A 15,302-nucleotide genomic window follows, 5' to 3' on the forward strand; every position below is an offset into this window, starting at 1 on the left:
AAGGAAACATGTCTATTTCTAGAGTCTGATGCTGAAAATGCACTCCTGTTTTCTTTTACGAAAACTCCTTTTGTATGGTAAAGACCAAAAGTGTATTATTACACAAGCTCAGATTCTACAATATATCAGTACATACTATCTATTTACCTCATTATAGTTTGGATATAACAGAATGATCTTCTTTTTTGAACGAATGTTGGAAATCTAAATTAAGTAAAGAATACTGCATGTTTTATTTTATCGGAACATAAAAGAGGTTGTTGGAAGTAATGCCTTGTAGAATTGAAAGGCAAGTAAACTAGTTTGTACACTCTGTATATAGTACAGACAATCGAAATGGACGTTATTTTACATCACAATTCTCAATCCTATTTTGTTTTTATTCTTTAATATCTTTTTTTTATCTTGGCCTTTATGCTCCTGGGCCTTGTCGTCTTTATGTTCCAATCAAATACCTAAACAAGGTGATATGCGGTGTTTGTATGTGGTAAGCATGTTAGCTTTTTTCCCACCCAAAGAAAAATAAAATTGAAACACCCATCTCAACAATACAGGACACGGTCACCACGGGCAGCCAGAATTCGACACTGTTTCTACTTGACAAGTCTGCCGGGTGTTGAACTTTTGAGACTTTCATTTTCATCGCCCTGGGTACTCAAAAAGATGCCAACTAAACACCTGCTGTCAGCTCTCTATCAAAAGTCTGTTATACTTACTGTCTTGACCATTGTGACTGAAAATGATTTGCAGCAGATATTACAAAATACATATCAGGAATGCCATATGGATTACAAATGAATCAGTTATGGGAGGGGTAGCACATTTACAAAGAAGTTTGTGCTCCATATACAGTGTGCTCCTTTTTGTTTTCTGCCCATACAACATATTTTATGTATTCTAACCGAGGGGTTAAAAACAAAAACATTCTGGATTGACTGGTTTTTCATCACTACTGTACAGTCTAGAAAAGAAACAAACTGTGATGTATCGAATGTGCGTGACATGCAAGGGGAGGGTCTATGTTCATATTCAACAGCTTCGTGATGTAGTTAGGCACACGCACTGTTTGAGAGTTAGTCAGAGATGCATCTGTGTTGAGTGAACGTGTTCGTGTTTCCTGGATAAGCCTGTAATTAAAACACGAGTTAATTCAATACTAGAATTGTGTCAGTTATTTGTAGACGAACTAGATACGCTGGAGGGATCTAATACAAACATTGCCTTATCCAGTAAGAAACTGTAAGGCTTGAAAGTCAAAGGATGGTCTGCAATAATTAGGTCTAATGGTGGACATCCCGAAAGAGTAAGAGGGTCCCTTTTCCTGGAAGCCAAGTATTCATTGACTCCCATTGTTTCTGAAGTGCATATGTACACATCGTTGATGTCATTTACAAGTACTATAGCTCTATGGACAGCCGTGATTCCATGCTCTTTGTTGCGAGGAATGAAACATCATGTTCTGTATGCTTTGAAATCTGCTAGTTGACGTTATTTCTGTAGACAGTTTTCCTGCTGCTGAGGTCCTGATAACACAGCAGGAAATTCAACTATTTTTTAGCCCCATTACACACATCTGGCCACCGCAATCACACCACTTTTTCTTTTGTTCTTTTAAAGGAAACAAATGCCTGAAGTTAGACACAAGGATGTTGTTTTAGAGGCTCATATATACGAGTTATTTCTTATTGGTTTTCTAACATTCTGATACTACAGTACAAGTGTAATAAATGATCTGGTAAAATGCAAAAATATATGTATACAATAATAATAATAATAATAATAATAATAATAATAATAATAATAATAATAATAATAATAATGCGTCAATGTAAAGTCTCCAGGACAATTTGATAAACACAATACAATCACAGAATTTAAGATTTAATAATTACTGCATGAAAATATTATTATGTAGAGGTAAAGGGGAGCGATTGTAACTTTTGCTTTTTCTTTTCTTGGTTTTCCGGAACATATGTGTGAACATTAAATGGAATTGTGCTTAGTGTAATCTACTGGTCAGTGTAATTAAAACGAAGTGTTTGAAGAAAAAACAAGAGAATAACAATGTAAAATAATTGCACGAATAAAAGATTAATAAACGGAGTGATTTAAGCATATAGTCTAAAATATTTACCTTAATTTACGTGAGACTTGGTTAACAAGCCACTTGTAACTGTTACAAACATTGTCCTTGTTTTTTCAATACGATATAACCATAAACTTTACTCTCTGTCTGGCTGAGCTCCCAACACCCCTCTGCTGGTGAGAGCTGGTCTCTCGCTTTCTTTGAGAGCCCAGTGACGTCAGAGCTCCCTGGCAGCCAGTAAGTCAGACCAGAGAGTGGAGCTGCTAGAAAGAGACACAAGTAAGTAGTGAGAGAGACAGGGAGAGTTCGTGTAAGGTACCCGGCGAGCAACTGCAAAGGGGGTGGGATATTTTTTTTAGTATCCCAAAGAGATTTTTTTTTTTTAGTATCCCAGAGAGAAGGAGACTATCGTGCACCTTACCCCGGGACTAGGGGGGAAATAAACAAAATGGATAGAGTTATAACTTATTTCGTTGCTGCGGTCAGTATTTTGGTCTCAGTTAGAGGACAAGTATATAAAGGTAAGATAAAGTTTATTTTTATTATTTTATATGTTGTTAATTACTCTATTACGAAACAACGTTACAGTATTGGGTTCAACCTGCATGTATGGGATGCAAAAATGACAGATCTGACAGTTTGTGTATTATTATGAGGCATCCCAAAAGGTACTTCCCACTCCCAACTACTAAAGTGTATTTGAAAAGATTGCTAGATGGTGATCACCAGTTTCTAGTTAAGGGTTTTCAATTAAGGTGACTGGGCTGTCTGGGTTTGTGAGGAGCGTGTTTTTTTTGGGGGGGTGAGGGAGGTGTTTACATGTTCCAAATAGTTACGATATTTTACAGTAGGCGGTTGACACATTGCGTTCGATATAAAACGAGACCCAAATCAGATTAAATTCCTTTATTGTTGTCAACTTCCCAGAGTTGTTTTTTTTTCAAAGCGAAAACATGACTTCGAACTTGGATTGAAGTAATATTTTCCACGACACACTTAATTTACATGCATGCTAGCTGGAAAAGAAGAAAAAGTTGACGGCAATCCTGCATTCTCATTAGTAGCCTATTATTTAGAAATTTTGACCGTTTCAGCTTTATGTAGGTTTAATTTTTTAGGTTGAAGTAATGGTCTGGTACAGTAAAGAGAAAACTAACTAAACTAATTTTTGAAAATGAACAATTAGTTGTTGAAGGCTAGTTTTATGTTTAGACAGCGCTTTACCCGGAGAGTTGGGCGATTTATAACGGTATACGCAAGAGACTATTTTAAGTTCCTGTGTTAAACAAACTGTCCCAAAGTGTTTGGTAATACTGTGCAACGTTTAACTTGAACGTTTAAAAGAACGTAACTGAAATCTGCTTCATATTAGGCTGTCACATACCACAGCACTGATTGCAACTTGTTATATCTGAATGGGTGCAGATTCAATTACCTTTGTACATACAGCGAGAACGCTAAATGCGATATTTAAAACAATATCAGCTGGCTAAGGATCAAGTGCTGAATGCTGAATGTATTATGATTGCATTGCTTACAGTTGTAATGGCTTTGGTTTGGATCTTACAAGCTTTGGATATAATAAACATTTCTTAACCGACTTTGGGTGCGATTGTTGTAATAAAAGGTTTGCCAGTTAGCAAAACAGTCCATGATTTAGTCAAGGAATGTCTGCCACTTTTTTAAAATACATTCGTAAATTGATGTTTCTATAGTACAGTAGCCTACTTAATAATAATAATAATAATAATAATAATAATAATAATAATAATAATAATAATGATAATAACGGATGTTTCAGCTAAGTACTGGTATTTTATTATTAGCATGGAAATGGTCTGTACAAAACCTTGGATTATATGGTCTGCTGCACACGTTTTTATTCTAAGCTGTAAGATCTTTTAATGCCTCTGCCTTTGCTAAAAACAGCATTTCTATGAATGCACTGAGGTCTTAATCTGAATTACCGTCTTTCATACCACAGACTTTTGTTATAGAATGAGAAGAATGCTTTACAATGGCAAGGCTGTGCGTCTCTTACCTTGACGGATTCATCTACTCAAACTTGAAAAAAAGAAGCGCAGCTATTTAAGTTGTAAAAAAGTCACTTTGTATATATTGACACATTTTAACTGTAGACTTACATGTATTTGATAAAACTAGAACCAAACTACTTAATGCTGTTTTACAAAAGAAAATATTCACTTCACTTTTAGCCCATACACCATATTTACTATTAGAATTGCTCCTAATAGCGATACATTTTCATTTACGTTTAAAACCTGGAATTTGGAGTACATAAAAAAAATACCGTAATTATACGGTAAATTGACCTTCATATCTACTATTTAATAGTATTTTACACTAGTATTGAACAACTTTGGCTGTAATTAAAAAAACATAAAATAAAAATTAAAAAAAACTGAAAAAAACATGTCAATATTAAGTTAAATTTACTGTAAAAATATAGTATTTACTTTTACAGTTTAGTCTGTTTATCAAATATATAGATACAAGTTAACCGTTTAAAACACAGTGCCATACTTTAATAAAAGGGGAACATTATTACAATAGCCTATATTTAGTTTTCTACTGCACAAATGATTAGTTTTGCTAAGTAATTCACGGCTTTCTTCATTATACAGCACAAGGAAATGTTTTCTAAAGGTAGTGCTTGGAATCAGACCACCGGTGCTGCCGATCACTCTGTGTAGCTGTACCTGAATGAAAGAAACAAAAGCTTGTATGGAGGGAACAGGTAAAATACGCTAAAATGCAGCTCACATGGTATATAGACTGGTTTTACTCCAGACTGAGTGGAGCTTTTTAGCACATGAAACCCCAATGTGCCCAAGGTCACATAAAAATGTTAAATTCAGTACTAAAGGGGGTCATTTTCTGCTGTTGGGCCAATGGATTTTATCTGAAGAGATGCATATATAATATATATATATATATATATATATATATATATATAATATGCACATGCATAGTACATAGTTTGCCTTAGGTAACACCACACATTGCAAACCAACACACTATCGGTGGCAGTAATTACTTGTAATACTACAAGTTAGTACAATATTAATTCAGTTTAATAATAATATATTAAATTTTTTTTTAATGCAAAATGACACACTATTTGGGTGTTTACAGGCAGTTACAATAATACATACAATATTATCCAGTTAGCCGTTCAAGTTTTAAACTGAGTAAGGACCTAGCTGCAGTAAGTGTAAATAAGGTTGTCTACACAAGGTCAATTAATGTTTCTAAACCTGGGTCGTGTTGCTTTTTCACAGAACAATGTTTTTGTTCATAACTTTCATAACAGTAAACAGGACAGGTTTACACAGTTAAACTATTTCATTAACTGTCTGTGAAGTTACCATGTTTCTAACCTCTGTACTTCTATATGTTGTTTATGGTAGGGGCCCTGGTGGTGGCAGCATCATATATATGAAAGATCACACAGAAAACACATGCACTAAACAAACATGTTGCCATACATTTAATGCAAACAAACATTTGTAAACAAATAAACTGCTTTAAACACAATGTAAACATAAGTTTTCTTTCCTTTTCAACCATAAATTATAAATAGGTTTAAAATAACCTATGGTTATTTAAGTATAATGTACACTTTTCAAATGTATTGTCAATTAAATAAGCGCTAACATATTGGTGTGAAATTGAATACACACATCTCCATTACACTGCCCCTTTTTCTGTATTGAACTATATTAAATTCTGCATTACACATGCAAAGTAAATGCAGTCAATTCAGCGTAGTTAAGTGAGCTGTCAACTAATCTGGTCAAATAATACACTCTGGTACCCAGGTGAGAAACAAATTAGTCCCTGCTGATACTGACTATTTTAGCAGGTTTGGTAAATTTCACAGTGCTAAATTCTCCAAATGTAATTTAAAAAGAAGTTCCCTGTTGATCGATATGTTCCAAAGTAAAGTATAACTGAATAAAATACTGTGAATTTCAGTTCTAGTCCTGATCTCAAAAGGATCCAAGCTCCCTTTAATGTCTCCTACGCTTGAAAATCAAGTCTTTTCGCTTTAAACTGTTCATCGTTTTGGGTTGCAGATAAGGTTTATCCGAACAATAGTTATGCAAATATTAAGCTCTGCATCGTAGAAATTGCTAAGTTGAATTGTAATGTTTGTGTTGAAAACCGTCTTGCTTTCCAAAGCAGTTTCAGTACCTGACTTGAGGTCCCATGTGTGTGTGTGTATATATATACAGTATATATACAATATATCATTTTTTTATTTTTATTTTTTACATCCTGCAGTGATTGACCCTTTGTTGTCCCTCATATAACTTCATCCTACACATATACTCTATATAGTTTTTTTTCTTTTGTTAAAATCCACGTCCTTTAGCCTACAGGGGGAAAAAATGGTACAGTGAGTAGTTGCATAGCACTAACCTGCCTATTTATGAGCACTCTGACATATTTTACATGTTTTAGGAATCAATGGGCTATATTATTATAATCAGAGCTTGGTGTTATTAGGCAAGCAGCCTAGCAGGAGTTCTTGAAGTACAAAATTTGACGGGTGGCAGCTCTTGTGTTTGACTCAGTGGAGACTGAAATTAAAGTGGTCTAATTTAAAGCGCAGCTATGGCTTATAACAAAAGCAAGTCAATAATGATAGATCACTCCTCAGAACTGGAAGTTAGGAATTAGATATATCTAAAAGTGTTTTTCTATTTCTTTTACGCCTGTAGCAACTGGGTATGATGTATGAAGTCATTACGTCAAACACAAACTGGAATTGATTCTTGCTAATGCATTAAGTATAAGGACGTTTAAAAAAAGTTTTTTGAAGTCTACATGACTTTGGAAAGAATGACTACTTGCTGGGGCTCAGATAATAGCTACTTGAAGTGTTGATGTGATTTTTGTAAAATACTAAAACTACGTATAAATTAACCTTTCTGCCCTATAGGGGATTGTAGCAGGGCGATTGCCCTGCACGTGTGTATTTAGTGTTGGTATCATTTGTATGGGGAAATGGGTTTATTGTGTGTCGTTATGGAGTTGATTTGTTTAATTGAATTATTGTTTTACAGATGGGCGCTCGATTGAGACTTGCTGCCTGCTAGGTTTGGTTGAGAGGAAGAGCAGCAAGTGATTGGCTGTGCTGGACCTCAATCAGCAGGTGGGCGGGTCTTGATCGAGGTCCGTCAGTTCAAAAGTATCCGCGGGAGATGGTTCGAGGTGACTGTAACGCCATGCCAGAGGGGAGCGGTGTATACTCTGGAGGAGAGGGTCCGCTCTGAAGGAACGACAGCTACACAACCCTGAGACTGCAAGCGGTGCTTGTGAAGGCAATGCCCAGCCAAGGCCGTATGAAGCAGCACGAGTCGTTGTATGAATACCGGCTCATGAGTAGGTTAGTTAGGGGATTGTGATCCCATGTGATGTATAGCGAGGGTTACGTAGTGCAGCCGGTTCTTGGAGCGGGACGCCTCGTTTTAAGGCTAGCGCTCGCCCTCTGGGGCACCTTTTATTTGTAGTTTTTGTACTGTGTTTTATTTTGCCTTTTGTACAGCTTACTGTATGTGTCCTCTGTGCGTTACCATGGCTGGTAACGTCACATGACCACCTTTACTTTCTTTTCTGTTTGTGTTAATAAATCCTGCGTACCTGTGCCGGCGTTTCAACTCCACCCCCAGTTGTGTCTCTGTAGTTTCGAAACAGCGGCTCTCCACGCAAGTGACGTAAGATCTGGTCACAGGGATAAACAAAACTGACAGATTAATTAAAAAAACAAAACAAGAAATAGTAAACAAACTGCAGTGCGATGCCAAACATTTATACAGCTGTAGTCTTATGTTGCCTTATCATCTGTTTGAGTGCCCTTGCAACTTGGGAAATCATATTGCCCCAGGAAAATGTGAAGTTGGCGAGCATCCTGTTGCTCCCTTAGACCCTGTTTCCAACTAACAGATTCACAGATGGAACACACAACAGGTCTTGGTTATTGATAGTAAAATCGACACTGGCTTTAAACACAAACAAACAAACAAAAAACATGCATGTACATTTTAAAACCAGCTCAACTTGCCACAGAGAATTTTATAGTGAATGTTTCAAAATGTTACATGTTACTGGAAGTTTACAGAAAAACACACCACCTTTCCAGCAGTTGACTTTAAAGTGAGGGAAGAAAAGCATTTTAGGTGAATTTAAATCAAGGCATTAGGTGGACATGGGTCACACTTTTCAATAATGTGTTAATTGCTTTAATGTGCACATTTATATGTAAAGTGCTGTTTTTCCACCTAAAAGTTGATTGGGCAATTAGTGTGGTTAATAATTAGGCATTAGAATTGATCCTGTAAAAAAGATACTAAAAGGAAATGGTCCTTTAGTTAAAGAGTGAGTGAAAGTCCAAGCACGGTGGAGGACAAGCACAGATAACAAGCAATGCATTATCAAAAAGGGCGATGAGGGAAAGGGAGCAAAGAGGAGCGGTATGTTGGGCAGTTGCTAGTTTGGTATTGTCACAATTTGAAAGCATCTACTAAAAACATAGTGTTAGCAGCAGTATAACACTATCCACAAGCATCTACTAAAAACATAGAGGCAGCAGTGTGGAGTAGTGGTTAGGGCTCTGGACTCTTGACCGGAGGGTCGTGGGTTCAATCCCAGGTAGGGGACACTGCTGCTGTACCCTTGAGCAAGGTACTTTACCTTGATTGCTTCAGTAAAAAAAACCCAGCTGTATAAATGGGTAATTGTATTGTATAATAACAATGTGATATCTTGTAACAATTGTAAGTCACCCTGGATAAGGGCGTCTGCTAAGAAATAAATAATAATAATAATAATAACATAAACATCAACATCTTGAATGCATTGTGTTTATAGAGATTGCATTTGTTGTAGGGGACTGTATGAATATTTAAGCATTAAAAAAATATTACTAATTGATGCTCTCAGGGCTTTCATTGTTTCAAATAATGAAATTATAAAAAGCAAACCACTTAAATAGAACAAAGTCATGCTGACAAGCACAGTGCAGCTAGCAACCACAATAAAAGAAACCGTCCCTCAATGTCATCCTGATTTGGGACTGACATGAATGTTTCCTCACATTATGGAAATGTGCTGTCTGTATCATCGCAACAGAGTAAAACCAGGCAGCTAATTAATCTTGCCCGATGTATGATTTTTTCCATGCGCAGGTTGGAAGCAGGTGGGTCTTGTTCCCATGTGTATGACCACAGGCACATTTCTCCATTAATGTCACACTACATCTGTGCGCTTTAGTGTCATTGCCACTTGTCAGTCAATGATGCATTAGTGACTGCTTTTGTTCAATTCATTTGCATTGCTTTTCTTGTCTGTGGGGTCTAACAGTAAAAGGACCACAAGCAACCTCTTTTTTTCAATGTGAAAGCTTCACGTCGACCTCGAACCCCCCCCCCCCCCCCCCCAACACCACCCCATGACAGACCATTACCCTTCCTAATAGAAGTAGGACTTCATGATCCTGAATTGAAAGTAACATTAGTTTACATAGTGCTTTATAACCAGATGACAGCAGCAAACAGATACTTTTTGGGGTCATTTTTATAGCTGGTAACCGATGATATCCCACATTCATTTTGGTGATTTATTTATCTCTACAGGTCCTGAAGAGGTTATAACTATTTTTTTTGTGTGATTTTGAGTGTTTAATTGTCTAATTATTCTGGTGTCCTTATGATTTAATCATTCTAGCTATTTATTGCAAAACAAGCAAATCTGAGTGCACTGAGATTAGATTCTAATAGGAATGTAGTTTCTGTAGTTCAAGCTCTCATCTTCATTATATGTCCTTGGCATTGAGGGATTGAGCTCTGACACATTGCCTGAAGAAGAAAGGTCCCGAGTTTATGATGCCAATTTACAACTTTAAATTGCACTATCAGCATTCAAAATGAAATTTAGTGCCTCACCTAACATTCCAGTTATTAGCGCTTCAAACACACATTTTAATTAACATACTAGCATTGGGATACCTTTGATAATCTCACAAGGAAGAAAGGAGTTGTAGTGTGCAATCTTGTTAGGGTTTCCTTATCGGTTCATTTAGCATAGTTAAGCTTTATGTTGTAGTGTTGCTTTATCTGCTCAGAATAAATCCTGAGGGAAGCAAAGGCATATTTCGGACCTAGTTATTAGAAAAACCTAGAGAAGTGCTAGGATTTGGGGATACAGTGCAGGTTATATAATATAAGTGAAGCATACATTTTTTTGTATTTCTCTATGTTCTGTAATTCCTGTTTGAAGATGTCAAAATAAATAAACACTGTTGGCTAAAATACAGACATTTGCTTTCCCTTGGAAATGCTAAATTTAGTCTTCAAAATGGCAAATACAGATTGCAATTAGTTGTCCTCTATAGTCACTTTCTTAAAACCATTTCCTGAGGTGGGAGGCCAATCTGCCATTGGTTCCCAGTGGACGTGTACATGCTGGGTTTAGTCTGGAGTGAATTGAGCCTTAATTAGGGTGTGCTTCACCCAAGAGTAAACTTGATTGCATTAGTTTTCTGAACAGTGGGTGGTCAGACTTTTGCCTTTTGCTGATCATACTGTTGCCTTGCCCATCGGGAAATGAAGAAAACCATAATCCACTGATAGTGTGCATGCACTAATCTGTTCTCCAAAAGACACTTCTCAAATCATTTACAAGTTATTAAAACTGAAATGAAAAACCTTGTCCAACCTGGTAAAAATGATCGGCTTCTATATGCTTCAAGTATAGTCATGCATGCTGGGCATTCAAACAAGCACTGGTTTCTTGGTGATATTTCTTGTTTTTCTTTATGAGATGCAAAAGCAGTGTTTCTTGAAAGGGAATTTATGGTATACCCAAAAAAGAGCATTGCTCTTTCAGAAATTATTATACCCCAATTGATTATTCTCACACGTATTCATTAAAAAGTTCATCAACACTTTAAGTACTACAATAAATCACTGTGTCTCTTTTAATTGTTACATTTTGAGAAAGTAACAATCTCGGGATTTTTGTGTTTATTGATTCCTTCACCTTGCTACAGGTTTAAATAATTAAAAAGAGGCACAGTAATGTGCTTTAGAAGTGGACATTTTGTTGGGAACTGGAAGTTTGGTACACTCCAAAGCAGTGTCTAGATTTTCAGCACTGTTAATTTGCTAAGGAGAGCCACCGTTTCACAGAAAGAACAGTTCCACGAGCTCAGTATAGGGCCATTCAAAATATCACCCAAAGATATTTTTGGATAGAAGTTGATGAGATCTTGTGGAAGGATGCCCGCTCCTGTGCACAGTTTTTGTGTTTTGTTATATGTGGTGTGTATGTATTGGTGCACGGGGTATAATGGGGGCTATGTAGCATGAATGATTTAAAATGTATGGTTGTATTTAGGGCTGCAACGAAGGATACATTTTGACCTTCGAAGGTTCGGAACACATTACCGAAGGAAGGTTCGAACCTTCAATGGTACTCATTTGCATAATTTATTGAAGTCACCATAGCTACTTTTTTATATTTGATTCAAAATCCTATTATTTTACAAGTAATCCATGTAAAGGGAATAAAACATTCACATGTAGTTTATAAATATGTTATATAGAACAGTAATCATGTTTTTATAATTTAAATAAAAATACACGTTGTTTATTTACACGTAACTGAGCCTGCCTGCAATCTATACAGTAAGCTTGCATTGCAGCAGCACCAACTGCTGCGGACAAAGCTTTATTTAACAGTCACCGTTCCAAGCAGGTTATCAGTCACATTTTACTACTACTAAAAATATTAATAATACTAATAATAATATGAACTTACGCTTGTCAAGTGACCCCAGAGATTGGTTATGCCATGATACCAGTCGCTTGCACAGTTTGCATTCAACATTTTTTTTTGGTCGTCTGGGCATTTAACAAAAAAATCCGAAACAGCAGAGGGGTTTTGAGACATTTCTTTCAAGACAGCTTACGCCTTACGATATACAACACTTTACTGTCGAGATGGCGAATGAAGAAATTAAAGGTTTGCCTCTGGATAACACGAGCTGGAGCGGGGAGGGGCAGACGGTTGTCTAAATTAAAATGATTAGTGTTAGTGTATATTTTGTATGTTTCAAACATATTCTATGGTACACTAGACATTCAGTACATATTTTAATGAAGCAATACAGCCACTAGAGGTACGAGCCCATTGGTTTGGATACTATACCCTGCTCCATATACGGCAGCGGCGCTAGAGTTGCTATGTATAACAATTTGGTAGTGGATTTTAATAACATATGTTTACACAATATGCATTACACGAATCAAAAAGATTGATTTAATCTATAGTATTCACACATTGTCAAACAGCTCCTGTTAACAGGAAGAACAAAAAAAAAAGAAAAACAAAGTAAGTGAACCCGTCAGCCCTAGTTGTATTTAGGCACAGGGACTGCACAATCACTTCACGTGCAGATAAAATGTGTATTAGTATGTGGGCACAGGGATTAAGAACATAAGAAAGTTTACAAACGAGAGGAGGCCATTCGGCCCATCTTGCTCGTTTGGTTGTTAGTAGCTTATTGATCCCAGAATCAACACTTTTCACAATATATCTGAGCATCTTGTTGGCCTTTTTTATAGTTTCCCCACATTATCTAGATGAAGACATTTTTGAGTCAACATAAACTCCTAGGTCTTTTTCATAGATTCCTTCTTCAATTTCAGTATCTCCCATATGATATTTATAATGCACATTTTTATTGCCTGCCTGCAGTACCTTACACTTTTCTCTATTAAATGTCATTTGCCATGTGTCTGCCCAGTTCTGAATGCTGCCTAGATCATTTTGAATGACCTTTGCTGCTGCAACAGTGTTTGCCACTCCTCCTATTTTTGTGTTGTTTGCAAATTTAACAAGTTTGCTTACTATACCAGAATCTAAGTCATTAATGTAGACTAGGAATAGCAGAGGACCTAATACTGATCACTGTGGTACACCACTGGTTACCTCGCTCCATTTTGAGGTTTCTCCTCTAATCAGTACTTTCTGTTTTCTACATGTTAACCACTCCCTAATCCATGTGCATGCATTTCCTTGAATCCCTAGTGCGTTCAGTTTGAGAATTAATCTTTTATGCGGGATTGCACAAATGAGTTCACATGCTGGGATTCAAGTGAATGATTAATTAGTAATTGAATCCCAGTACATATATAGATGCACAAATCGCTCACTCGGGGTTGGGTGTTCAGAGTGGAGAACGAGAGTAGATAGGAGGTAAAACAAATTAACAATTGCTACATGTGCTGGTTCTACACCAGCCCGCTACTTGTTATAGTGTTTGTCAGTGTTAGTTTGTTTGTCTGTTTCTTTTGACCAACATGCCGTTTTGTTTTGTGTGCAGTGTTTTGATCAATTGTTTTATCTGTTTATTGATTAAAATGTGCAAGCAGCACGTTCGTTTCACTCGCAGTGCTGTGTGTTTCTTCTGGGTCTGACGTCACCACACACGCCAGCCTGTCAAGAATCAAGCAAACATTTTGGTATCGGCGGATTTTGGATTTTTAGCAGATTTTTGAAGTTGCAGGCTAAAGTACCACATAGTCCTAACTGAAAGTTTGCCAAGATTATTTTTTTGTGTTTTCTGTCATTTTGTAGTTTTTAAAACGCACCTAATTGAGGTTTTGGTAGTTCCAAATGTGTAACTGTAACAAAGAAATCTAAGTTCCACACGCAAGTTCATAACCCCTCAGCTCCAAGCTAGTGCCACAGGAAGCTCACCCTGTCACTTTTTACTCTAGATCTAACCCCAGACAATGCAAAATTGAAGAATAACGCCAGTTCGGTTAGGGCTATGTGGTACTTTAGCCTCAGCAAAGTGGCCATAAGCAATGCTTGAATGCATGACAAATGCAACTTCAAAAATCCATAATCTGCGGATACTAAAATGTTTTGCTTGATTCTTGTAGATCTCATCAACATGTATCCAAACATTTATTTGGGTGATTTTTTGGAGCTCACCCCCTACATGAGTTATTTCGCCCTAAACTTGGTAGAAATACCAAAAATTTCAGAGGGGGTTAATGACCAGTGGGGGTACTTGAAACCAAAAGTGTTTCACAAAATTTGGAAGAGTGGTCCCTAAGGTTCTTACAGCAATACTAACATTTTAGGACCCATATTCCCTACAGCAGGGGTCTCCAACCCTGATCCTGGATAGCTACTGGGGCTTCTGGTTTTCATTTCAACCAGTCTTTCAGTTACTTAATTGAACCAATTATTGGCTTAATTAGTCAAGATTAACAGGTGTTCCATATCTTTAGCCAGTGATGATGTAAAGACACCTATAAAACCTACTGGATAGGGGCTCTCCAGGACCAGGGTTGGAACCCCTGCCCCACAGGGTTGGGCTGAAGTTTGAATACAACTTGTCACTTACCCCTTGTCTGGCAACTTGCCAAAAGTTAGGTGCTCCTGGTATTTTTTTCTCTCAAGCCCTATTCATTACGAGTCGAACAAGGTGTTACACATGATGGTAGCGTCTAAGCTGAGCCCAGGGAGATTTTTCTGGTCAGGATCACTTTTTCACTTTAGGTTGACCATTGCCAAGTCACAGCTTGAAAGGGAAATTTAAAAAAAAAAGAAAAAGATTATCATTTCTGAACTCAGCGGGCCCGAAAACCCCCAGGTGAATTTTTCTAGCAGAATCTGAGACGGTCGGACAACGGCTCTGGTTGAGTTGGTATGGTATGACCCTATATTTATTGCCCGTCATCATTTCATAGAAATATATTGATACACTTTGGAAAGTAAAATTAAAAAGGGTGATGTACAGGCAGCAGAAAAAACATACTACTCTACAGCTGACAAGTTTTAAAGGCACAGCAATACTGAATTACAATTGAGTGAGCATTTAGGTGTGACTTGTTAACCATGCCAGACAGTGGCTAGTATGGGTTAAATTTTATTTAGGAAAATACGTTGTTGGGGGTGGCTAGTGCAGTATTATTTATCAGGCCTAGGTCTTGTATACATTTTTTTTCATATTAAACATTTTATAAAAACTTTGACTGTATTTACCTGTTTGATTCCATGGAATTAAAAAAAAAATACTACTGAGGGTAAAACTGGATACATGTACTATTATGATACAACAGGTGCTGAGTTTCAAGAGCAGTCTTAAAAGGATAAATATATGAACCCGTCA

At 36.9% G+C, this 15,302-nt stretch overlaps 1 protein-coding gene across 10 annotated transcripts in view; it reads left to right on the forward strand.

The window, feature by feature from the left end:
- Positions 1-2,252: 2,252 nt before the first annotated feature.
- The window catches only part of LOC117400192 (receptor-type tyrosine-protein phosphatase mu-like), a 290,059-nt gene continuing 277,009 nt past the window's right edge, over positions 2,253-15,302 (forward strand). For all 10 annotated transcript variants that reach the window (XM_033999725.3, XM_033999727.3, XM_059022031.1 and 7 more), the window contains exon 1: positions 2,253-2,607. In XM_033999725.3, coding sequence (XP_033855616.3) covers positions 2,535-2,607 — 73 coding nt within the window. In that variant the 5' untranslated portion in view covers positions 2,253-2,534. The remainder of the gene's footprint in view (positions 2,608-15,302) is intronic.

The sequence above is a fragment of the Acipenser ruthenus genome, chromosome 4, assembly GCF_902713425.1.
Source record: "Acipenser ruthenus chromosome 4, fAciRut3.2 maternal haplotype, whole genome shotgun sequence".
Lineage (NCBI taxonomy): Eukaryota > Metazoa > Chordata > Actinopteri > Acipenseriformes > Acipenseridae > Acipenser > Acipenser ruthenus.